Source organism: Pan troglodytes, chromosome 5 (genome assembly GCF_028858775.2).
Source record: "Pan troglodytes isolate AG18354 chromosome 5, NHGRI_mPanTro3-v2.0_pri, whole genome shotgun sequence".
NCBI classification, from domain to species: Eukaryota; Metazoa; Chordata; class Mammalia; order Primates; family Hominidae; genus Pan; species Pan troglodytes.
The window spans coordinates 21391875-21418973 of record NC_072403.2 but is presented as its reverse complement, the minus strand read 5'-3'; the positions used below and the strand labels follow the sequence as shown (position 1 = coordinate 21418973).

Below are 27099 nucleotides of genomic sequence, written 5' to 3'. Positions count from 1 at the left end.
GCTCAGGCTGAGAAATATTTCAATCATCTACCCAAGACATGCCAGCCTTCTGCCAATGCCCCTAGAAAGAACTCCCTGCAGCCTCAATCGATTTTCTGCAGAGCTGCCAGTAACATCTTCCTAGCCTCATAGGTGTATTATGATGTCACCCCTGACTTGAAGAACGCCAAGGGATACTCCAGTAACTAGCCCAGGGCATGCAGAATCTGAGGCTTATCCTAACTTTCTTGCTTTAACTCCAGGACCTCCAACATCAATCCATGCCTTGGCAGTTGCTTCTGCAGAACCCCTTCCCAGCACTATCCTCTTTCTGCAAAGATTCCTAATGCACTGTAACGCGAGACCTGCAGCAAATGTCAGCATTCCTTTGCAGCCATCCCAGGGCCTCTCCCTTCCTGCTTTTATGGGTACACACCTCTATCCCAGCATTTTCACGCATTTATTGTTATATCCTCAATTTCACCCACCACCAATACTGCTTTCCTGTGTCTAATCTGTTTTCTAGGTGTCTAGCATACAAAAAGAGTTTAATAAAGGTTTGCTGAATTAATTAGCAATTGAATGACAGCTGATCACTAAAGATTCTGTAAGACAGAAGAAACAAAAGGCAGGCAGTTCCAAAACAAGACAGTATTGCTTCACAACGGCTGACGGTAAGGATATTTACAAGGAATTCCCCATAATAACACTCTCTTCACTGTGCCGAGCTGTGACGCTGAACTGTGATGCCCACGGTCATAGGAATGAACTGTGTATGTAGGTTTGCATGCTTCAGGAGTCCCCTTTGGGAATCCCCTTGTTTGCAGTGCCCCGTAAAGAGGAAAATGTAAATAAGAGAATCATTTAACCTGCCAGTGCTCTGCTACATTAAGCTCTTTTTAATCTGTTAATAATCATAGTCAGAACAAAGAGGAGACGACAGAACTCATTAAGAATAACGAGAGTGGTGACAGGGAATACGGCGATGGTACGAATCACTGCATGCAGCAAGCGCAAAACCCTCTTCCCCGCGTGTGCCAGTGAAAGATACTAATTATGCCTCTGGCAAGAGACATGTGGACCCCTTCAAAGCAGCTATTTAAAGATAAATACACTGCGGGCAAATACCTCGGGCCGGCTGCACTATTCATCCCATCCTCCTTTCCTGTAGAAATTTTAGGTCACAATATTAAATAGGAAATGAAAGAGCCTTGCAGACTTAGCTGGTAGTGTCTTAAAACAAATTTGTTTTAGATTTCTAAAGCTTTTAACCTCAGAATGACTAGCTGGGTGTTTACATATCTATACTAATCCCAGTATTAATGGTATAGGGTTTTTCCTCCCCATCTCAAAGATTTCTCACTGTCATTAAGAGATAACAAACAAGGTTTAAAGAATTCCACTCGCTGTCTTTCCCTTGGCCTCACGATTTATTCTCTTCCAAATCCCAAAGAAGTGCCGAGAATATTAAAGGTAATAATTGAGGACTGGAGAAGAAAAAAAAAAAAAAAAGACCTGGATCCTTAGCAACAAACATCACTTCCAGGTGTTTGATTTGCTTCCTTCATTATTTCTGCAGCCAGACTTTCTTCCCTATAAATAATGAGCATATTAAAGACTGCCTTCTTTACCCCTCACAGTGCTCGCTGTCACCCAAGGGTGATGGGCTGACTGAGCTCTTTATGGTGAACACTAGAGGCTTGGGGATGTGACAAGCTATGTTTGCTTTGGAATCAGCACCAAAAAAGAACAGAATTAGGATGCAGGTGTAAGAAGGTTAATCGCATTCCCAACTGTCAACTTTGCCTGAAAGGGCTTCAACAAGGTGAAGATTTAACTAAGGATATGCGTCATTAGCAGTGGATATCAAAAAGGTGGAAATATCTCTAAATGTGCATCAGGAATTAGATAAATGATGAGACATTCACCAAATGGAACATAAGCTATTAAAATGAAATGACAGGCATTTTTGTGACAGTGTTAAGTAGGAAAATCAGACTGCAAAAACGAAAGTATAATGCAATATCATTTCAGGAAAAATATGTATTATACATGCACATAGAATGCTCAGTAAAATAGTCACAAACAAGGTAATTAACAGCGGTCGTCTCTGGGAGATGGTGGAGATGCTGTTTTGAATGCATTCTTTTGCCTACTTCTTTACCTTTCTTCTGCCAATATTCCCAAGATGAACAGGAGCTACTTTTATGATTGTAAAAAAAAAAAAAAAAAAAAAAAAAAAAAGCTTAACATCCTGTTTTTCTTAAATTAAAATGGAAATAAAATTATTAAAGTACCACAACAACACGGATCACTATGTAACCTTTGTACACACTGAAATACAGGTTTTAATTAGCTCAAGAAACTACCTATTAAAAGATGCTATCTAAGGCCACCAAATCCATCAGATTTTCAGGGTCATGAAGCTATAATAAGCATCATCTGTCATTTGGGGTTTGTAGAGTCAGATCAGGTAAACACACTTATCCTCCCGGAAAAAAAAAAAATCGTATTGTAAAGCTAGGATGACTCATTTTTAATACCTCAGATCTAAAAAAAGTATAAGAGAAATAGCAAAACAGTACAATATTGTATACGAACAGAAAAACAAATAACAAAGCCTATTTTTATTGCCTAGCTCATAAATGAAATTCATTTCCAAAGGTTCAGAGCATTTTTTTAAATTTGTTTTAAATATCTCCTAGGCTTCAATTATTTAAGCCTATGAAAAGATGATTCTTTTCTGTCTGGAATCCTGAAACTTCAAAGCCAGGTACTTACTTGGTAATGTTTTCTCTAGGTGGCATTTATTTGAACAATAAATAAGCATGCCTCCACAACTAGAAGACTCTCCAGGTTTCCCAAAACCTCAGAAAATATAATGTTATAAGATAGTGCACGTACAAGTACATGTAGCACAAACACACATATTCCTCTCTGCACAGAATCACTGAGACATTCCCTGATGGGTTTCTCTCCTTCTCTACCTTTGAGAACTAAACACATCAGTCACAATTGCACCATAGTAAAGACTTGCATAACTAAATTCCATAATCAACAGAGCAATCTTCAGACATCCTAATGAAACGGGATTGGTGGACTGGTGGAGGCAGAAACTATTATTTCATTATTTACTAAGCAAAATGCCGACAGCAATTTTAGACATCAAAATTCCTTTCCCAAAAGTAGCCAAACTAGTTAAGTCATAGTTACTCTTTAAAGAACCTGGCTTCGCGGGGCATGGTGACTCATGCCTGTAATCCCAGCACTTTGGGAGGCCGAGGCAGGCAGATCACCTGAGGTAAGGAGTTCGAGATCAGCCTAACATGGTGAAACCCTGTCTCTACTAAAAACACAAAAATTAGCCAGGCGTAGTGGTGGGCGCCTGTAATCCCAGCTACTCGGAGGCTGAGGCAGGAGAATCACTTGAACTCAGAAGGCAGAGGTTGCAGTGAGCCAAGATCACGCTATTGCACTCCAGCCTGGGCGACAGAGTGAGACTCTGTCTCAAAAAACACACCTGGCTCCAATTACGTTTAAAAGCCATGCATATTTAGAAAAGGATACCAAATTATGGTTAGATAGGAGGAATAAGTTCTAGTGTTATATCCCACTGTAGGATGCCTACAGTTAGCAACACCTAGAAGGAGGATGTTGAATGTTCCCAACACTAAGAAATTATAAATGTTTGAGATGAGAGATATGCTGATTACCCTCATCTGATAACTTACATGTATCACAAAATCATCATGTGACCCATAAATATGTACAATTATTATTTGTCATTTAAAAAAATTTTAAGCCATGCAAGACCAAAGTCACAAATTAAGAGTCCCATATCACCATTGGTTTTTTTTTTTTTGAGACAAAGTGCCACTTAATTGCCAAGGCGGCAGTGCTGAGGCACAATCATGTCTCACTGCAGCCTCAAACTCCAGGTGTCAAGGATTCCACCGAGGCAGCCTCCACGGAGATGGACTATAGGCGGCACAACCAAGCACGGTTAGATATACCTGAATCACGTTGCTGCTGATCCTTCAAAGATTCCTTTAGGGCAAATACATCCTTCTGAGTACACATCCCACTCATTCTCCATTCCTGATCATCACACCACACTCTACCAGCCACACAGTCTAGTGGCCATGTTCTTCTCTCTATATACAGCCAATCCAGCACAAGATTCTGTCATATTTAGTTCTCACAGCTTCCTTTCCATCTTCATACTCAACATGCAAGATCAGGAGAATCTTTCAGCCAAAATCTATGTAAAAACTAACGGAGATGGCTGGGCATGGTGGCTCATGCCTGTCATCCCAGCACTTTGGGAGGCCAAGATGGCAAGAGAATTGCATGAGCCCAGGACTTCAAGATCAGCCTGGGGAACACAGCAAGACTCCTTCTCTACCCCCAAAAAAAAAAAAAAAAAAAATTGCTGGGTGTGGTTGCCTGCGCCTGTAGGCCTAGCTATTGGAGAGGTTGAGGCAGAAGGATGGCTTGAGCCCAGGAGGTCGAGGCTGCTTAGAACCATGACTGTGCCACTGCACTCCAGAAGTGGACAACTCTTATTTTGATATGAGACAAGACCCTGTCTCCAAAAACAAACAAAAAAGCTAATGGAGATAAACTGGTGGGAACCCCACCTACCTCGTATCTCCCTGTTTTCAAGGCTCAACGACCGACAAGGGCTACAAAATTTCTAACAAATACATTAATAGCTCTCCTTTCTTATGTGTTAAGAATCACCAAGAACTATCCTATAATGTCAAAATTTCCCCCCCAGCAATTCAGTCCCAAAGCCAATTAGTAAGGCAGGGCAATTGGGCAAGGAGAGGGGGTGAGGAGCAACCATATGGGGTGTCAGGGCTGAGTTTCCCATCGTGGGGGCAGCAGAGAAGCAGAGATGGGAGGTGGATTACACTGAAAAGACAGAGCAAGTAAGTATATTAAGGATTACAGGAGCCAAGTTCCTCAGGGATGAATGCACATGAATCCCCCTTAGTGTTAAATTGAAATTGGAGGTATGGCTGCTAACTCACGGATTTTAATATACACAGAACTTCGGATAGACCCCTATAAACATGCAACCTCAGTCTACTAAGAGCACCTGGGAGAAATGACATTCCCATAGTTCCCAGCATCCCTAGTGCCCAGATCTTGGCTCCTCAACAGTACTTGTCCATATAAGAAAGCAGTGCTCCTTGAAGACATGGCCAATTCCAGGACTGAGGGCGGGAAAGTACACCATGAGCCTGGAACCTTTTGTTGTGCCAGAAGCAAGGCTGGAAGGATGACAGGGACATGTCAAATGGAATAAAAAGCCAGCCTGATGAGGATCCACGGATGAGGCGGTGATCTGGGACAATCTGAACATCAGAATACATAATAGGAGTAACAGATTATAACCCTTTGAATAAAATAGGAAGCCCATACGCATATAATTATGATAAAGATGATGAGAAGTATGTACTAGTTTCAAAGAATAACCTCTCTTATCACTTATACACTGCAAAGGCTGAGATGGGCAACTTTACTCCTAACAGGCCCACCACAGTCGAATGATCAGCATGAACACGAGTGTGGAAAGGGAAGGACTGAACTGTGTATCCCCACAGAGGACCCAACAACAAGGAGGAGGAATCACTTCCCTTGTGGCATTCCTGCCAAGAACACAAACCAGAATGTAATCATGAGGAAACACCAGGCACCCAAATTAAGGGACATTCTAAAAAATAATTGACCTGTAATTTTCAAGTGTTGAGGTCAAAGACAAACAATGAGGAACTCTTCCAGATTAAGCAGACTAAAGACAATTAATGGCATCGCCTAATTCTGAACTGGGTCCTTTTGCTCTAAACTTGGACATTACAAAGCACCTTCAGAACAAATGTGAAACAGAGGTTTGAGGACTGCATGGGGGCCACATATCACTGTGAACTTCTTAACTTTGACGGTTATAGGAAAATGTACTTATTTGAAGGAAAGACACACTAATGTATTGAGTGAGGGATGATGGGTGGAAACTTTTTAAGGTTAACTTAAAATCTGTCTGTAACAATAAATTATCAAAATATTTATCAAATAAAAGTGACTATGAACCTCAAGGTTTTCCCACAGATGTCCAATAGCAAAGGCCCTCTCCTTCTGTTCATTTTCTCTCAAATAACCTCACCCAAGGAACTCTCTGCATTCAGGACTTCCTAAATTTTCTATCATTCCTTAAGAAATGACTCCTTATTCTCTCAGACAATCTTCTGTGTTCTTTCCTCACAGCTATTAGAAAACTTAGTAATAAGGAAACTGCAACAAACACTTTCACAAATAACTCTATTCAGCAGATCCCAAATCCACCTGGCCTCTGTTAACTGGTCCGAGTTGAAACATGGACCAGTATTTGCACTGTCAATTAGACTCTGAAAGTACCAGTACTGTTTTCCTTAACGTAATACAGGGCTGAGAGAACCGTAAGTCCCTCATCACCACGGCTTATTGACAGGCCTTAGGAAGCACAAAGAAAGGGGCCTTCACAGCCCCAAAGTCCTGCATCAAAAAAAAACTGCCTTACAAAACAAGTCAGCAATGCGTGTGTGTCAAGGTGGTGGTGTGGTGGAGAGAAATCAAATTAGAAGTCAAAGTTAGAAACTGCATAATTGTGCATTGAGAAGCCAGGAAGTAGGGTGTAAGACTCATATTAAAAAGGAAATAAAACTTAACAGATGGTTCAAAAGCCACACCCAGCACGCACTCTCTCAGTGGGATTTCTCACTTTCAATTCCCCCTCAACCCAGGTTGGGGACAGAAAAATGAACATGGCAGAGAGCAAAGCTAAGGTTACTCCACGTAGACCTCAGGCTTACATGTAGATTCCACGTAGACCTCCGCCGATCGTTGCAAAGTCTTACCTCGAAGGCAGAGAAAGGTAAGAAAATCTTCTGTCTTAGGCTTCCTTTTAGAGAGGTCTGATATCTGAGTAGCTGGAGGGGGTAGCAATGGCTCCACTATCTTTACTGGAGTTGTGCTGGGACTATTCGGCTGAGATTGAGCAAACTTCCTTTGTGCTTGCAGCCTGGGCCTGTAAGAGCAAAAGAAAATTAAAAATAAATTAAGCAGAGACTGGAGGATATAGGCCTACGTGCGGCAATAAAATCATGACACATAAGGGGAAAAAAGATCCTATTTCAAGCAAACTCTTTCTAATTAAGGTTCTATATCTCTCACACTCTCATAAACCACAGGCCTACTTTCAAGCGCAATAAATTTGGTTAAAGGACTATGTTTTGTACATGGATATAAAATGTGTGTCATGGACATGTGTATACACGTGTGTAGAAATACATGCCTATGGACACACTATGTTTGCCTGAGTATTTAAAAACTACACACGGTATTTGACATCATCAGCTTAATGGTATTCATTTATTTCAACTGACAGTAAAGAAGAAAACACTACATTATCCTGCTGTATTTATATACATCCTATACGTCCATCTAATGGGGTCACGAATCCATACCCACATCTCTTCTGTGTCATTACATCCAGGTCACCTTTGCCTATTTAGCCATCAGTGTCCCTGTCGCCACTTCTAAATTCAGCCACGAAAAGTTCACTACAACAATTCAAGTTTGTACTACAGAAAAAAAGGTATGTCTCTAGTCTATCTACGCCCCCTCCAATCCCAAATTCTGGGTTACCCTCTGCCAACAAGGTCAAATTGCAACTATTTGGTAGACATTAAAACAGAAAATAGCCCTAATCTACTCTTCAGGCTTCTTTCCCATTACAATCCTATGCTAACTCCCTAACTTATCCATTTGTTAACTACAGAGTACATTTCAATTCCTTTCACCTGAAAATCTTAGGTAGCAATTCCTTTCTATCAAAACGAATCCTAATGGATCTTGGAACAGTGTTTTGTTTGTTTCTTTGTTTGTTTGTTTGAGATGGAGTCTTGCTGTGTTGCCACCTCAGCTCACTGCAACCTCCACCTCCCAGGTTCAAGCGATTCTCCTACCTCAGCCTCCTGAGTAGCTGGGATTACAGGCGTGCACCACCATGCCCAGCTAATTTTGGTATTTTTTGTAGAGGTGAGGTTTCACTACGTTGGCCAGGCTAGTCTTGAACTCCTGACCTCAGGTGATCCACCCGCCTTAGCCTCCCCAGTCTTGACCTTCCAAAGTGTTGGGATTACAGGCGTGAGCCACCACACCCAGCCCAGTTTGTTCTTTTTTAACACAGCAGCCAATAAGAAATTTCCCTTTCTCTCCATCAATAAATACACGAACATATTTTTGCTTTACATACAATCAACTTGATATGTATCGTCAATTGCCTAATAGTCACTCTTCCTCTAATCGTAAAGGTCTCCACTCACGCAATAGTGAGCACTTGCACGGATGAGAACCTGGGCCCTACTTTAACTGTTCATCTAGACCTGCTCATAGAGGTATTTGAAAAACATTATTTGAGGGCAGGAAAAAACAACAAAAAGAACCAAGAAACAGCCACACAGTACAGGGATTGAAATAGACCTCATCAGAATCCCAAACACTACGTAGGTTGGATAATGCAACGCCACTCAAGACAATTAACTAATAAAACTAAATAAGTGCTGGGCGCAGTGGTTCATCCCTGTAATCCCATCACTTTGGGAGGCCGACGTGGGTGGATCATCTGAGGTCAGGAGTTCCAGACCAGCCTGGCCAACGTGGTGAAACCCCGTCTCTACTAAAAATACAAAAATTAGCCTGGTGTGGTGACACGTGCCTGTAATCCCAGCTACTCAGGAGGCTGAGGCAGGAGAATCACTGGAACCCTGGAGGTGAAGATTGCAGTGAGCCGAGATCACGCCATTGCACTCCAGCCTGGGCAACAAGAGCAAAACTCCATCTCAAAAATAATAACGAATAAAAAAACTAAAAAAGAGAGCAGATGTATTCCCTTAAAGACATTGTTGGGAGTGGATTATATAAAATAGTAAGCATGTATCTTAAACTGTTGATGCTCAAAATGCCGTAACATTTAAAAAAAAAATTATAGTATTTAACAAATTCCTACAGGAAAATACACAAACACAATGATTGCCTACTTCGTCAAAACTAATACCTTTAAATTTAACCTCATAAATCCTCCACACTCCCCAAATATAAAGTACTACAATGTTATGAGGAATTTCCAATCTCATTTTAACCTTAAATTCCCTTGTATGTCCTAAGCAGTGTCTACTCTTGTCTCCCCTATGACCATCGAAAACACTACTGTCTAATAATATTCCTGATACAAACTGACAATCCACCAAAACGGACAAAGTGTGACTCCAACTACTTAGTGGGTAATCTATAGTCCTTAAAAAAAAATCTACAAACAATGTAGGTCATTACAGAGCACTTTTTTTTAATTTTTAACCTTTTTACTGAAACTGGGTCTCACTGAACCCAGGCTGGAGTGCAGTGACGCTATCATAGCTCACTACAGCCTCAAATTCCTGGGCTCAGGAGATCTTCCCACCTCAGCCTTGCTAAATGCTGGGACTACAGGTATGTGCCACCGCACCCAGCTGTTTTTGGCTTGTTGCTGTTGCTGGGTTTTTTTTTTTTTATATAAAGACAGGGTCTCCCCATGTTGCCCAGGCTGGTCTTGAACTCCTGGCCTCAAGCCTATCTCCTGCCTTGGCCTCCCAAAGTGTTGGGATTACATGCATGAGCCATGATGCCTGTCCCAAAAAGCACTTTAGAACCCAGGAATAACTGATATGAAACAGTCACATTAACAAGGTAACAGCAGGAAGTGAATCAAGTTTAACAGAAATTCCCTAGTGTTATTTTTTAAAAAATAAGGGAGAGGGTGGGATCAGGCAATGCCACTATCTCTATGTCATGGGGAACAAAGAGAGCTTTTTTGCAACCAACTGCCTGCCTCTATATAAGACATGACAGACCAGAAGCCCAGAGGCAGGATCTTCACATGGGACAATGAAGTGGGGGGCAGTTAGGGTGACGGGGATATTCCGACAATCACAGAGCTTCATCTATCACAGATGAGGAGCAGTTTTCTGCTTGGTTGTTTTTCCCCCTTTAAATTTTCCATCTGTTACAAATGTCTTTTTTTTTTTAATTACATAAAAAAATAGAACAAGGGGGCAAAAAGCAATTTAAAAAGACAAAACACAAGCCTAATTTATTGGGACTCAACAGACACAAAATCATTCCATCAAACTGCAGAGGTTTCTCAAGGCTGGCTCTCAATTTCTGTATCAATTCACAGGCACCTGGTGATGGCCAGGTCTCGAGCACACAGTGTCAGAGGAAGGAAGGCTACAGAACCCTTGGTCCACATTCCAACCAGCTGTCAGGTAGACTGACCCAACACAACTGCCCTGCTTTTCCAATGAGGCTTTCCTTCCCACCAACCTCCCAGACTGTTTTAAAACAAAGGAAATGTTGTGCCATATTTAGAAAAATTGCTGGGTTTTAATTCTACTGAAAAGTATTTTTAATTGGCAATTACATAATATATACATCTTCATTTGAATGGACGCAAATCACACTCTGAGTATTGCAGGAATTTTATAGAAATATTGCCTGCATGTTAACAGGATGTTAAGGGTTTACAGCTTTTTTAGAAGTCAGGGGAAACAAACCCTACACACGATGAGAAGATTGTGCAGCGACAATGAGAAACAAACAAGTAAACACAGAAGAAGCACAGACAACGGAGCGAGACACTGTGAGATATTTTACAATTTCAGGACCTCAAAGATAAACTGCTCCTACCAATGCTCAAATAAAAGGTGCTTGGTGCCTGATGACTTTCCCAGTGAGGCTATGAAAAATAAGGCAATAACACATTAAAAAGTGGCAGTAAAATAAATTACCCCTTAGAGGAAGAAGCCAAGCTCCCAAGTGATTAAACATTTGTGAGACCCAGATGAAACCAGGAACTAAAGAACAAGACAAACCAATATCTTTTATAAAGAGGCCAGAAGAACCTGTATTGTCTAAAAAGGGTAGGTCTGCAGTGTGGCTTTTCAACCTGCAGAGTCCCGCGGGGATTAAGAGCCCCATACAACCAAAGAGCTTGAATGGCACAGCCAAATCCTGAGTAAGCCCTCCAAACAGTAAAGACAGGCTTCAGGGACAGGAGTTTCCTTCTAGAATGCTGGATATAGGAAAATGGAAGAAAGTGATTTGGATGTGCTGAAAACTCACAATATTTGCACCTAGAGATGCTAATGGCAGGAGCAGCAGAAGCCTGGGGTAAAGGAGGAGGTCACCTGGCAAGCATGAGGAGAAAGGTGAGGCTGCACCCAGCCTGTGGGGCCTCAGCCCTCCAGGGGAGGCGGCATACCCGCCCACCACACCATTTATTTCCTCACTCCCTGCCATCAGCTGACTGGCATTTTCAACAGAACACTACCTGCCATTCCATTATTAATGCAAAAATGAAAAGAACTGGGATAAAAGAGGTTCAGAATCACTGTGGGGTTGGGGTGGAGAGAGCACGGGGTTCCTGGGGTTGAAGAGGTAAAAACATAAATGTTTGAGAGAAAAATAAAATACGTGCCCTCCCAAGCCTTGGGCCTTGCATGTAGTCAGGATGGGCCTTCCTGCCCTGGGTAACACAGCCCCAGAGAAGGTGTGTGTCCTTCACACACACCACAGAAGTAGCAATCATGGTGTAATTTACTTTCATGTTTATTTTTTATTAATTCTTCAAGGAGATCCCTTACAGAAGACACCTTCATTCCAGGAACTCCACATGTACCCTTTATGTCAATGAAACCAATTAAATCAAGCCCTCCAGCAAGCCAAGGTGAAAAGATCAAATCAAGTAAATGTAAACCAGCAGAGGAAGAAGTATGTTGATATATTCAGAGGATAACATTTTATTTACAATATGGTACAACATAGGGTTGGCGCAGTGGGGGTGAGGGAATAGACGTTTCAGATCAGATCATCACTGGGGGCATGTATGTGAATTAAAAGACTACAAAGTTCAAATAAGTTCAGAAGAAGACGGATACGAGCTGCTGTTTGGGGAAATAAGAAAGGCTGGTCACTTTGTTATGTTCAAGGATCTTAATAACATCCCCTTCACTGTACACATGAGTAACTAGGAGAAGGGTGAGACCCACCCTGGGTCACATAGCTTGGATGGCAAAACAAATAGGAGCAGCAGACAAACCTATGGGTCCCCATGTGAGAGCTGTCTCTGTCATGCCACGCCACCTCCACGTGGCAGGTTAGGCAAAGCCTTGTGAGCACAGCCTTCTGGTGTGCACTCCCTCACTAAAAGCTGCCAGGCCAAGGAGCTCCATGGTCCTTCATTCATAACCAAAATCAGCCCCGCTGAGTGAACACCATTTAAGCTGTCTCAAAATAAGAGAAAAGGTGTTAAAATGAATGACCATTTACGGATTTGATCCCATAGAGTATATGGGAGTGTATGGGATCCCATAGAGTGTATTCCATGTGGCAACAAACGGCCTAAGATAAAGGTAGGGATTGCAGGAATGGTCCAAGGGGATCTTGCTTACTCCAAACAGCTCCTTCCATCTGGAATACTCTTTCTCTTGCCATGCCTGGCGGCTTCTCATCCTCTAGGCCAGATAAGAGAAGCAAACAATCCAGGCCTGTTACTCTGTAATAGAGGCCACTTCCCGCACAGAAGCCTCTGCACAGAAGTCACCTCCTCAGAGAGAGGTGACCATTCTAAAGCAGTACCTCATGCATAACCAGCCACCTAACCCCAAAGCCATTGCTCTGCCCTTCTGTTGGTATACACAAGACTCTCTACTGCAGTCTCCTCTTTCTGGTCCACTTATATATACAGGCCTTACCAAGTGTAGAGGACAAGGCCTCCGTAGATGCTGGAAAGGAGGAGGGGAGGAACACTATACTGCTATAGTTGCTGAGAATTATACAACCCATCACTCATGATTTAGGAATCACAGAATACAGTACACACATGGTATCTGAGCAGAGGGGCAGACTGAATGGCAACTCAGAGGAAAAGGGAGATTGGTGCATGTTTGTGAAACAGATCCAATAGCAACAGGAGAGGAGGAGCCTTGGTATGGTTGTGCTCCAGGTAAAGTTAGTAGCCATCCCAGCAGAAGTCTACCTGAAGGTAGACAGGAATTCAGTTTCGTTAACAATAAAACTGTGTCTTGAATATAGAGGCTGATATTTGAAAAGGAAAACAAAAAAATACCAACTAGGCACCAGCCTACATGGCCCTCCCTTAAGAATTTACCATGCCACTTGCCCATTCTCACCATCATCTCGCAGAAGCCAAATCAGGTCTGCCTCCGGCTGACAGTCACCCTGTGGCACAAGGCGCTTTTCTAACCCTTGGCATTTCATTGTATTCCACATGGCCTCACACAGCACAACTGTTCCCAGGCCACAGTCGCTGGGCCCAAGAGGCGGCTCCTGACACACCTCATGCAACAAGACCACCACATACATCAGAGAGTATTTGTACTTCCTGATCAAGCTGCATGAGCTCGAAGGGGGAAAGATCCCTATTGTCCTTTCCCCACCCATCCACTCCCTAAGCTACATGGAAGGTGACTTTCTTTTTCTGCTAAGCCTCCCACAGCCACCTCTCACTTGCTGTTAGGTATCACCGCTTAAAAATTTACCAAAATCAATCTTCATTGTTTGTGTTAAAATAAAATATATAGCACCTTTATGAGAACGAAGGAGCACAGCAAGATACACACTAACATTATTTGGAAAGTTAACCAATAAATCACGAGACCATGCTTGTAAAGAAACCCCAGGGATGAACTAACAGTCCGATGCCAAATACTTTTTTCTTTTGTAATACCCTCCCTGTGCCCCTTCCTCCCCAAATGATTGATTTAGAAGCTTCCTGGGCATCCTGCCATTAGAAGCTTCACACAAGGGTGGCACTGTTTCTCCAGGTTTCCTCTGGGGTCATCAACAGTGTAGAGTTAACCAGCTTATTGCTATCTCTGCACTCAATCTCTAGGGTAGCCCTGACTGCGGCACAACAGCAATTTCCAGGTTAATTAAATCCTATTTCTGTCCAGGATTTCTGATAGTCTGCAAACCCAAGAAGGGCATGGCGTGACACACAAATCAGCTGGATCAAGCAGGAGCAAGGGGGACCAGGCGGCTTAAAGTGAATGCACAGCTGTTCCCTTGCTGAGGGAAGTACATGCCAAAACATCATTTTATTAACTCAATTTTCCAATATTAAAAACGTAAGCTGGTAAATCCAATTATTTAGATTACATCCCAATTCTAAACAAAGGGCAAGGAAAGGGTGGGAGGGAGGGTCTGTTCATTCAAAAAAAAAAAAAAAAAATCAGTTCGTGTCTGGCAAATGCAAAATGACCGGCATGGCTGCGCTCTTTGTGCCGGTGTGGGAGCTGGCCCTGAAGCTTTGCCAACTTGCTGAAAGGCCTATTCAAAAAAAAAAAAAATTTCCTGTGTTTCCATCCCCAAAATAATTACCCACTCCATTCGCCCCCCAGACACACACACTACAAACCTGGCAGCCACTCAAAGAAACAAGAGTGTGCCCGTGTGTGTGCGCACTGGAGGTTGCGGGGGGTCGGGCAAGGGATACCCTCTACCCAGGGCAAGCTGCCCACCAAATTCAAATGCAAGTGCAGTTGCGAGCAAACCACACAGAATGGTTGTAAACATCCTGAACAGTAAAGAGAAAATAAACACATCCTCAAGTGAACCCAGAGGCTAGCAGAGACCAATTCATAGCAAACTCTGTAATGAGAGGCACTAGCATAGACCATATCCTTCTAAGCGCATGGTCCACCCAGTTCCCACAGTTTTAAACGGTCAGGGTTTGATTTACCAGAATGGGAGGGCATCACACAATGACAAAACGGGAGGTCAGCTGGCTCTGTAAGCAGAGTTATCCTACGCAGAATGCCTGTTTTATGGTACTTCTGGAGATGGAGCCCTAGTGGTCCACAGCCTCATTTCTTGCTTTACACATAAACTGATGGAACACTTTGTCTATGCAAAAAACCGCAGGATATTAAATATTTGCAGCACTTGTCTTAATTAAGTTACATAGGAAGCTATTTAGAGTAAACATTTGCCATAGCCGGAATTTGCGTAAAGAAATCTTTTGTTAGTTGAATTCCCCTCAAGATGAAACATTATGATGTTTTGCTTGGTCAGAGTGGTACAAGCAAAAGAGTAGTGGTGTCACAAAACCTGAGTTTAGTTCACCTAACTTGTCACCTAGGGCAAGCTGGGTCTTTTTTTCTTAGGTGGTTTTTTTAAGGACTATTTTAAAAAGGGAAGCTAAGGCTCTCTCTAGCTCCAAGCTTCTGTGATCTTTGACCTCCTCTTAAAAAAACAAGTGGTACCTGAATGTGGTAATTTCTGTAATAATTCTTTTGGATCTATCATTTCCTAAGAGTAGATGAAAAGTCCTGATTATTTTGGAGAAGTAACATCTAAATCTCCAAACTGTCAGTATTGCTAAAGATTTCTAGCGCCAACTTTCTAACTGCCAGTAAAACAGCAAAATATACTGACTTTTAAAGTGCTAGTACTACCACCTAGCACTTTAGAAGGTGGAGGGGGAGGTGAAAAATTCATTCATATATATTTTAGAAAGATATCACAATTCCAAAAATCCACTCCCCTACTCCCTTAAAGATTAAATAGTAGCAATACAATCTGTAATCTGCATTTCCTTCCACTTAGCCCTTCCAATGAGGAGTAACTCATTTAGGCAACACGTTAACTTACTTCAGAACTGTGAGTCACCCTTAGGAACGCTGACATAACTACGTAAAAATATATTCATCAGCTCTATCCATGAAGAAGCCAGCCCAAGGACAAGGCAAGCCTTGCAAATCCAAACATCACCACCACATCAGGAAGACACCATTCTTGCTCGCAGACACTTCACTCCCTTGGAATACTAAAGTGGAAAACAGGCATCAGAGAGAAAGGTGAATCTTTTTTTTTTTAATTCCAGGGAAGGATTAGGGGGGTAGGAAAGAGGGGGAAAAAAATTTAAAAATCAAAGATAATAGCACTAAATATCTACAAGATATGAACTTTTTCCCAAATAAAACATGACTTGGTGCATATAAATCTCAGGTAGCTGGTGACATCCTGCACAAACAGTATGAAAAGTAATATGCAGTACAGTTTTTTATTCAATTAATAAAATTATTCAATTGTGTTTCTTGAAATCTTCTATGGCATCCTGAAATGTCAGAGAACCAAGACTGCCTGAAAATCATGACTGTCATGATCAAGGAAACATCTGACATTGACTTCTTTTGTGTTCTAGAAAGCAACCACGTCAAATTTGAGAGGGATCATCATTAATCAACAATTAAAGTGGCAACAAAGCTCTTTTGTTCTGTCAGTCACAAATGACACAGTTATAGTTTACCACCTATGGAAGGCTGTCTGCGCCGCCATCCCCACACGGCATAACCCTGTTGTTGTGAGGGATACAACTCCAAGCCCAGGAGGGAAGAGCCACAAATACTCTTCTCGAAAAAGACTGCTGGTCTCAGGACAGTCTCAAGCAAAAAGCAGATAGATCTTAAGGCAGAAGGGACTACATAAAGATAGTAAGAGTCAGAGTAACACATGCAAGTAGCTACAGAATCCAGCCAGGATCTGGCCAAAATAATTTCTAACAGGCTGTTGTAGTTACAAGGAGTGAACAAATTATCTAAGTACATTCAGTTTTAAAAGCCTAGAAGAGCGAGTTAAAATGTTAATTTGCCTTTCTACTATCTCTCGATGGGATTCCCTATTTAGTTTTTAAAATATCGTTTCAACAAAAACCCTAGCAGTCTCTCAATTTTAGATTACTCAACACCCAACTGCAAATTGCCAGAACTCTCCTGGCAATGGGCATGTTTGGAAAGGCAAAGGGAATGACCCTGTGAGGCGAGAATCCTGTTTTACTTCCTTTTTTTTTTTTCAAAATGCAAGAGAAATATAAGAAGAAATTGTATTCTACAATGCTATACAGCTTATTAAAAAATAAAAATCCAGGCCAGGCGTGGGGGATCACCTGAGGTCAGGAGTTTGAGACCAGCCTGACTAACATGGTCTCTACTAAAAATATAAAAATTAGCTGGGCGTGGTAGCAGGTGCCTGTAATCCCAGATACTCAGGAGGCTGAGGCAGGAGAATCACTTGAACCCAGGAGGTGGAGGTTGCAGTGAGCCGAGACCGTGCCATTGCACTCCAGGCTGGGCAACAAGAGCGAAACTCCATCTCAAAAATAAAATAAAATAAAATAAAAATAAATAAATAAAGAAAATCCAGTGGAATGCTTCTAAGATAGCTGCAGAAACTTCCCACCAGAAATATACCAGATGGAGTTGTGCGGTAGGTGAGGTCCTAACCATCCATTCAGCACACGACAGACCAAAGCACAAAGATGGCACTCAGAGTGTCCTCTAAGTCCCAGAAGGACCAGAGTGGGCTCTGGCATCTTACATGTCCTCCCTCTCATGCAGTAAGTTCACTAACAGAAATTTTCTTCATTTAAAGGGTAACAAATAGAAAAGGGATCCCAGGCAATTTCCCCACCCACTGCAAATCTTATGAAGTAGCCAGCATGCACCAATAGATGGCAATAGCGAGTCTTTACACTCCAGCTGTGGAATCACCCCTAAGGGAAAAAAAAGGAATGCTAAATTATGACAAGCACTGGTATTAGCCAATTTTTAGGACCTGCACTGAAATCTGGTGCCAGTTAAGAACCCAGCCACTATTTACAGAAAGTGTCTATAAACGCTATTAGTAATACCATCTCACCCCTCCAACTCATTACACCCCAAAGTTCTTGTATGGAAAACATCTAGGAATATACAATCCAGCTATTTTAGATCCCAAGAAACATGGCTAGAGATAAAACACACAGCATCTAGCCTTTTTTGGTGAGTATCAGAAAACCTACATTTTCTGATTATCACATTTTCTGAGTATCAGAAAACCCACAACATCTAGCCTTTTTTGATAAGTATCAGAAAACCCACATTTTGAGGCTCTGACAGAAATTTATTTAGTTGCCTGGACCTTAATCATTTGTGATTTTCAAAGTATGGGGCATTACTTAAACTATCACCAACAAAAATGCGGAGTGAAGTCTGCTCTGTAAGAAAAGGATTCACTATAACTGACACATTGTCTCTGACAACATTTGTTAAAAATGCCTAAGATGAGGAAACACAATCATAATTTTAAAATCTGCTAATAGCTAATGAACTTTAGGAAAACTAATTCTCCTCCACCTTCTGACTGTTTGAGCTCTCTGATGCTGAAGCAACGGCACGTTCTCCCACTTAAAAACCGGAGCTATTACAGACACAGTGTCTGAGCATCTATGTCACTGGCTGCAGTAACAGTTCTAGAAGACACATTAGTGGAATAAAAATTTAAATACAACCCAAAGAAACTGTGCCAATGGAAAGTGGGCAACAGGGCAAGGTGAGCAAATCAACTTCCTTTCTAACAATACCCAGAATATCCCTTAAGCAGCCTTAAATTTTTCCCAGCATTCAACACTGCACATGGTACCATATTTCAGGCCACAAAACAGAAACCAAATGGCATCACTGAATCAAACCAAAGGGAGGGACCTGAGGGGCTGGGAGGCAGGATGCAAAGGGATCAGCCCAAACCTTCCAACTCACAATATTCTACCTCGATTACAATCTTAATAACCATTCCATGACCTCAGACACCTCGCCTCAGTACAACATGAAAGTCCTCCCAGTTTTTATCAGCCAAGGACCAGTCCGCTGTTGCAAGCTGTGAATCCACCTGATGTCATGAATGTGCACTAAATTGAAAGAGGTCACATATGTAGACAGCGGCAGTGGACAACAGATGAGCAGTGAGTATCTGCAGGACATACATGTTCATCTAATTGCGTACGGCTTAAATGAACCCTCAAAGGGTCGGACAAGAATATCTTCTGACTACATCTCAAGTCAAAACGTTTCCAAGAAGGTAAAGTCATTCTCGCTGATTCACAAGGGGTCTTGATGTCAAGTATGTTATCTGTGTTTCAGGCACGGAACCAACAACACTCTGCTAAAGGTACAGCATTGCTGGTTTAACACATGTGCCTCAGAGTTCCTTTCCAGAGACAACATGCTTGCGTTTGCTGTGACATTATAAAAGTACTCTATGGGTTTTTAAGGCTTTGAGCCAAGCCAGTAGCAGAAACTCCCAGGGGTGAGACTGGGAAGAATGAGGAAATCAAAACAAGCCCTTCTCCTCATCCAATGAAGCTGGCTTGTTACCCCTCTTCTTTAGCATTTTAACTCCATGACAATTTCTGATCCCCACTCAGTTTCCAGAAACATCCTGAGAAAAGAAGTCCAATCTCTTAAACAGGACTCAAGATAAAAACACCCAAGCTGTGTGTAATTCTGAAGGGCTAAAAGACAAAGACTTCCTGTTCAATTAAGTCCTTCATTAATCCCTCCTGCTTAAGCCCATTTTCCTTGTCTGTAGACAGGAAATGATAAAGCCACAAGGTCAGCCTCCTTCAGTGCAGCTTAAACCCTCCAAAGAAGGCTGCAGCCACATATCCATCGTAGGTTCCTCACAAAGCCTCACTATCTGTTCATTTTCTCTGGATGTCATTACAAAACAGAGGGAAGGGTGATCAAAAGTATAACCAGGAGTGAAAGAAACGGGAGAATAAATTGCACGACATCCTAATAAAACATAACAGCAGGGGTGCAAGTACAGGAGGAGGATAGAGATCCATGCAACAGACTTATAAACCTCCAACAATGAAAGCAGCCAATGATAAGATTTTTCAGCTAAAAACTTCTTAAATGAGCAATGTCCAAATTCTTATCTTTTACCCCAACCTGAAACCTAGCTTCACTGAGTCCTCTTGCACCAGGAGTAATTAATGGTTGTGATGCTTCCTATGAGAGGCACTGTAGCTGGGTTTGCCTCATTCTCCCCTGTTTCACTGCCTGAACCAGAAAAAGCACCCCCCCACCTTTTTTTTTTTTTTTTTTTTGAGACAGAGTCTTGCTCTGTCACCCAGGCTGGAGTGCAGTGGCGTGATCTCAGCTCACTAAAACCTCCCCCTTCTGGGTTGAAGCGATTCTCTTGCCTCAGCCTCCTGAGTAGCTAGAATTACAGGTACCCAACACCATGCCTGGCTAATTTTTCTATTTTTACTAGAGGCAGGGTTTCACCATGTTACCCAGGCTGGTGGTCTCTTACTCCTGACCTCAGGCAATCCGCCTGCTTCGGCCTCCCAAAGTGCTGGGATTACAGGTGTGAGCCACCGAGCATGGCCACAGTAAGGGATTTCAATGGAGCAGATAGAAGGATACTGTGGAGGGAAACTGCTTCCCAGCTCTTTTCAAGCTATGCTGCCCCCACCACAGGAAGGCAAGCCACCATTGAAGAGAAAGGATAACATTTGCCTAAAGGATCTTTAAAGCGGGGGCTGCCAGGAGGAACCACAATAACAAAGAAGTTGGAATTGTCAGAAAAATACTCACATTTTGTCCAAATTGGTCAGAAACAATGATGTGCAGAGGAATCATGGAAATGAACTACATCCTTCTCCGCTCTGCAATTCACAGATGAAAAAAGCTACGTGCGTACATCTCCCTCACTGCTGGCTTCAGCAGAATGTTATGCCAGCCAACTGGGCAAATGCAGAATCATGTTCATAAGATGTGGGTGACAGGCACTGGGAGGGGGGATGCATAACTACCCTCTTTATAATGCAACTTTCTGATTCCGCCAGCCTAAACATGCCCTAATGGTCTCCCTTTGATCAAAGAGGCATCCATCTTTAACTGTGTCAATCCACTGCCAAACTCCACACTCCCAGCCATATATCAGTCCTGGGAAGGGTTGCTGAGGCTTCTCCTCCAGCAATTTGTAAATGAGAACATTTCCAGCTGGATACTTCAAGTTTCCTCCCCATCCCACCACCCCACAACCCATTTCCAAAATACCATCAAAAAGCAGCCATAGTAACTTCATACCCAGAACAGGCCCCAAGACATTAACCCTGTGTGGGTTTGGAAAACAATACTAACAGACACTGACAAAAATATTCTATCTTCTATCTGTTCTGCTAAGGCCCCACTTACCTTTCCAAAAATTCACTTGTTCTTCTTAAGTGGCCTTTCTCCACCCTCTTCTAAGAATTTATTTGTCCTCCCAGAATCGCCCTTTTGCCCCCCACATCCCATTAGGATGGTAAATTCTTTTTTTTTTTTTTTGAGACAGAGTCTCACTCTGTTGCCAGGCTGGAGTCCAGTGGCATGATCTCAGCTCACTGCAACCTCCACCTCCCGGGTTCAAGCGATTCTAGGATGGTAAATTCTAACCTCCTCTTAGAGTCACATTTCTTTGTGAACTCAACTAAATCTGTTTTTTTTTCCCTGTTGCTAATCTGTCTTTCATCCATTTAATTAGCAGACTCCCCAAAACTGAACTTAAGAGGGTAGAGAAAAAGTTCCTCTTTTTAAAATACGTTTCTTCTATTTTTTTATGTCATACAACTTTAAAAGCAGAGAATGTTACACAAACTAGCACTGCAGATAGACAACCCTAGTAACTAACTAGGTTAAGGGAGGAGTTCCACAATGTAAGCATAAAGGACAGTGCATAAGGAGCTGAGGCCAAGGGTTCATGGTATGATTCAGCTGGACATAAAAGGGGACAGACCTTAGGGAATGGATAATGAAGGAGACACAGTTTCTGCCTTTCAGGTCTGAACAGGAAGCCTTAGGTTTCATGAAGTGCGACATAATCCAGTCACAGCCTCACAACATAAAGTATGACCTAGACTACACCATGGAGTCAGTGGAGACTGCCATTCCCAACCAGTCCCTGAAACAACCTCCCTCTGGGACAGAAATCGGCTTGGGAACTCAATCATTCACCAAAAGGGACCTTTCCAGGAAGAAAAGATGACCACACACCCCTGTGCTTCCAGGTAGAATCTATGCTGAAGCTGAACAGTAAAACCGTAAAATCACACGGCTGAAGGACAGGGTGGCCTGCTGTCGGGCTCTAAGAAGGACCTGGATATGCTGGGAGGGTTCCATTTAGAGCTCCAGAAGTGCAAGACCTATGTGACCAGGAGAGCACTCAATTGCTCTCTCAGGGAAGCACAGTCCACTTGAATCTCATTCTCCCCTGAACTGAACTCATTATAACTGAATAGGAAAACACAGAATATAAACATTATGGGGGGAAAAAAAAATCACAAGAAAAGCCTTCCAAGCAGGAGTCCACACCACTAGAAACAGAAAAGATCGCTGGGATTTTTCTAATCATGCTTCTCAAACAGGGCATCGCAGGTGGTAGGCAACAAGTGATACAGGAGTGCTGGGAATAGAAGAGCATGGTCCCTTTAAATGATAGGGAAGGTGGGGAGGGAAAAGCTGGGTAGAGGAAGGGCGTGGCCCCTGGCTAGGGCTCTACTCCCAAGACCTAAGTGAGGAAGGCACTTCTGCCTTCTTGCCCAGATGTTGCATTTTCCAAGACCACCCTGATCTGCCACGCCCCCATCCTGGGCTTATGAAAACCTATAAAAACCCAAGACCCTAGCAAGGCATAGACACAAGCTGCTGGACGTCCTGAGGAACACATCAGCGGAAGATGACACAAGCGGCTGGTTGTGGAGAGCACGGCCGCAGAAGAGCACTGGCAGGCCAGTAAGCCATCGACCAGCGTGCCGCCCGCCTCCAGGGGAAAACCATCTCCCTTCTGGCTCTCCCATCTGCTGAGAGGTACTTCTATGCAATAAAACCTTGCGATCATTCTCCAAGCCCACGTGTGATCCGATTCTTCTGATACACCAAGGGTAGGATCACGGGTTACAGAAATCCCTCTGTCCTCAAGGAAGGGAGTCTAATTGAGCTAACACAAGCCGCCTATAGACAGCAAACTAAAGGAGCACCCTGTAACACATGCCCACTGGGACTTCAGCTGTAAACATTCACCCCTAGAGACTGCCGTGGGGTTGCAGCCCCACAACCTGCCTGTCTGTAGGCTCCCCTAGAGGTACGAGCAGCGGGGCACTGAAGAAGTGAGCCTCTCCTCCATCGCACGCCCTGAGAGGGGGACAAGAAAACCTTCCCCATTTCAATAGAAACCATAAAATGCAGCAAAGCTTTTCTGTGTTTTCTGCTAGCTTTGGGATTGGTTTGCTCTGTACTCCTGAAGTTCAAAGTTTAAAAAAAAAAAATTTGGAATTCATCCTCAAGGCACTGAAACTCCAATGTGCCAAACAGCTTATACTATTAATCTACTCGATTTCAAATTAGTAAAATGTATTTATTTAAAATTAAAAAAACAAAATGTAGCAAAGCATGGCATCATGAGTCATTTCCAGGAATAAAGCAGGCCAAGATATTCAAGCAAGTCATTAAAGCCACCAATGAGGTAATAAACAAACAAGAAATTACTGATGGAAATTCTAAGAACAAAAGCTAGAACCCAGACCTACCCAAGGAGAAATGACCCCACTTTTGTGCTTCTGACACAAACAAACCTGAACTTGATTTCCCTAGCACTGGCACTGGGAGGAAGGTGGCATCCTACCACCCTCCAAGCCCTAAAATGGGGCTCTAACAGGAGACAACTTTCTTACATTCAGCTAGGATTCCCAAAGGCTCGATATCTTTCCTGAGAAGTTGTAAAACTTAAGTGGCCCTCACGAGGATTTGGAATATAAAAATCATCTCTCAAGCCCTGAATTTAGTTTAAATAATGTTGGACTGATGATACCCTAAGGTATGTAGCAAAAACATACATGAACCCTCTGTAAGAAGAGTTTTTTCATCTCAGGCCTCAATGAATTCCCCCCCAAACAACTTTTCACATTCAGGGGAAATAAAGCACCATGAGGAAAACCCAGCAGATGTCCAACTGGGAAAATGTCAGTCAGTAATTTGAATCATCAGACTATGTTAAAACAAATAAAAGCCAAGTTTGAAAATATCTGCATAACAAGAAACTAACACCTGAAACAGTGAACACTGAAACTACCACTGAACAAACATTGAAACTAACATTTGAGTGTAACCTAACATTTGAAAAGAACCAAACAGAGCTTCTAGAAATCAAAAATAAACTAGCCAGAATTAAGGCTCTCACTTGGCAGTAACAAACCATTTTTCTATTGAAGGAAACCCAAACCTACCTGAGAAGTAGAAAGTAAAAATTTCATGAGTTATATAGACTGCAAAACTTCAAAGTCCTCTTCCAGCAGAGGTTAAGGCCCAAGATACGGAAAGCTGAGAAACACTGTCCTATAGATGAAAATCTTATCTCCTTCTGATAGATGAGGAAACAGCAGATCAAGAAGGGTATTTAGTGACTTGAGTAGGATTAGGCAACTATTAAATACTGCTGGAGAATACACAATAACATTCTATCAAAATACTTGAATTAACACTCCATGGAATTCACATAATGGGATTCTGAGACTCACACTTGGATAAATGAATGGGTTCATTTCCTGTTGTGCCCAAGGGTGTGAAGAGCCTCTGTTGTCATGACAATGAAAAACCAATGCATTCTCTTCCACATTTCACAGTGGTTAAAATAAACAAAGATGACAGCTGACCCTATTTGCCCTTCTAAGAATTTTTTGAAAATCTCTCTCCCCATCAGCTCCTCTAGGGAACTGGCTCCTCGTAATCTATCTATGTGCAACACTCTCTGAAAGATACCACCACCCTAAACAACCCCACAGGCTAAAAATACAACAAATTCCATTTTAAAAGATAAGTCACTGATTGAGGAGTATATGGAATTGTCCGTCACAGAAGCATGAATTCTGTGCATCAAGGGACAGCTACAGTATTATTTAATGTCATCTCTCATTCTCTGATCTACAACAAAACTTCGTTTAAAAAAAATAAAAATAAAAAAAAAACTGTTAGGAACACAGTGAAGGGTGGAGACAGACTTACGGAGGTACATGTGTTTTACGGGCAGATTCCCCCACTGGGTATAAACTGTCTCATGCCAAGTTGAAACATGTGAAACCAGGGAAAGTACAGTACACTGGCACATACATCTTCTCAACCCTATTCTACTCCTGACACACACACACACACACACACACACACACACACACACCCTGGAGAGTGAGGGCTACTGGAAAAACTCTTATGGCCTAAAAGAATTTAAAAAACAGGGGTATGATGGATATTGCATTATTGTCAGCCACAGTATCATCCATTAATGCTAATTGTAAGAGAAAAGAACTATCAGGGAGAAAGCACTGTCAAATTTTCCCCCCATATCCCCAAAAGAATGGAGAAAAACATCCCCAGTCCTGTATGATGCAATTGATGTGGGTGGGCAGTAGTGGGTGCGTCGACCTGGCCAAGGGAAGCACCATGTATTGCAACCCACAGGAAGCTGGGAATCATCTTATGAATATAAAATTAAAGCCAGCATATGACCGCCTAATACAAAGGAAATCCAAGATTAAATCACATTGTTTGCTCTAATAAGTTGCTTACGTCAGGAAAAGACTTTCACTTGGATGACATGCCCTTAGGTAGGATTCACGCCACCTAAGCGACTGCCTAAACTGAAATTATACACACACACACACACACACACACAGACATGGGGGTTGGGGAGGAGGCATGCAGCCAACAACTAGACTATAAATAATTTCAAATAAACCGCAAGGGAAGGAAAGACATTATTACTTTTCTTTCTCTGCACAAGGCAGATGAACAAGCTGAGGAAGGAAACATTTGGGGACACACAAAGGAAAAGGTCCCTATAAGGAAATGGGGCTACCTGGCCCTAAAAATTCTTAACCACAGACATAATCACTGTTCACTTACCCAGCAACTATATATAGAATGGGTGCTTATTATTTAAGGGTAATAATATAATACGTGCTTTAAATCACATAGAGCCCTCGGAGCGGTGCTTATCAAAGTGTGATTCTTCAACCAGCAACAAAAGAATCACTTGGGAGCATACTAGAAATGCAAATTCTCAGGCACCACCTCAGACTTAACTGAATCAAAAACCCTCAGGGCAGGACCTAGCCAGTCTGTGTTTTAACCAGTCCTCCAGATGATTCTGATGCATGCTTACGTGTGAGAAATACTGGGTTATAGCCAATGCTATAAGGTGTAATGGTTGCATTTATCAGACAAGGAAACAGAGAGGCTCAGACACTTTTAAGTAGCTTTTAACAGCTTAGATACAAACCAAACATCTAACTTCATTCAAAAACCTGTGCTTCTGCAGCAGGAGAACAGGGTCTGGAGGGAAGGAGCCTAAGGACTTCCTAGAACTAAATCAAACGGAAAAACTGCCAACCTTCTAGCCCAAGTAAATAACTTTGTAACATTCCAAACTTTCCAGCTATGGCAGGAAACTTCACTTCATCCTCTTCATTCACATGGGGCATACACCAAGTAACCAATGGGAAACCTCTAGAGGGTATGTGAACCCCAGAAAATTCTGCAACCAGGGCTACTGAGACACTTGCTTCGAGCCCACTCCCAGTCTGTGGAGCGTACTTTTCTTTTTTTGTTGTTGTTGTTGTTGTTGTTGTTGTTGTTGTTGAAGGTGAGAGTAGCTGGATGATGACAGAGTCCCAAGTCTGCCCAGGCTGAGGTGCAGTGGCGCAATCTCAGCTCACTGCCACCTCTGCCTCTTAAGTTGAAGTGATGCCTCAGCCTCAGCCTACCGAGTAGCTGGGATTATAGGCGTGAGCCACCATGCCTGACTAATTTTGTATTTTTAGTAGAGACAGGGTTTCACCATGTTGGCCAAGCTGGTCTTGAATCCCTGACCTCAAGAGATCCACCCGCCTTGGCCTCCCAAAGTGCTGGGATTGCAAACGGGAGCCACCACACCAGGCCTGTAGAGTGTACTTTCGTTTCAATAAATCTGTGCTTTTTTTTTTTCATTGCTTTGTGTGTTTTGTCCAATTCTTTGTTCAAAACGCCAAGAACCTGGACACCCTCCACCGGTAACACACTGGTACCAGCTGAACTGTGGGTCTCAGTGGCTTAGCAAAAGTGCAGGAGCACTACTGAGCACAGTGAGCCTGTGTACCTAACCAGGCATTCCTGAGAACAGGCTTCC

At 42.5% G+C, this 27099-nt stretch overlaps 1 protein-coding gene across 9 annotated transcripts in view; it reads right to left on the bottom strand.

The window, feature by feature from the left end:
* JARID2 (jumonji and AT-rich interaction domain containing 2) overlaps positions 1-27099 on the bottom strand; it is a 275051-nt gene that overhangs the window by 63096 nt on the left and 184856 nt on the right. For 6 of the 9 annotated variants that reach the window (XM_063812119.1, XM_001169890.6, XM_063812121.1 and 3 more), the window contains one exon: positions 6879-7048. In XM_063812119.1, the coding sequence (XP_063668189.1) occupies positions 6879-7048 (170 nt within the window). Of the gene's footprint in view, positions 1-6833; positions 7049-27099 lie in introns of all 9 variants that reach the window. The other 3 variants (XM_016954932.3, XM_063812123.1, XM_009450551.5) reach the window with 1 other exon arrangement.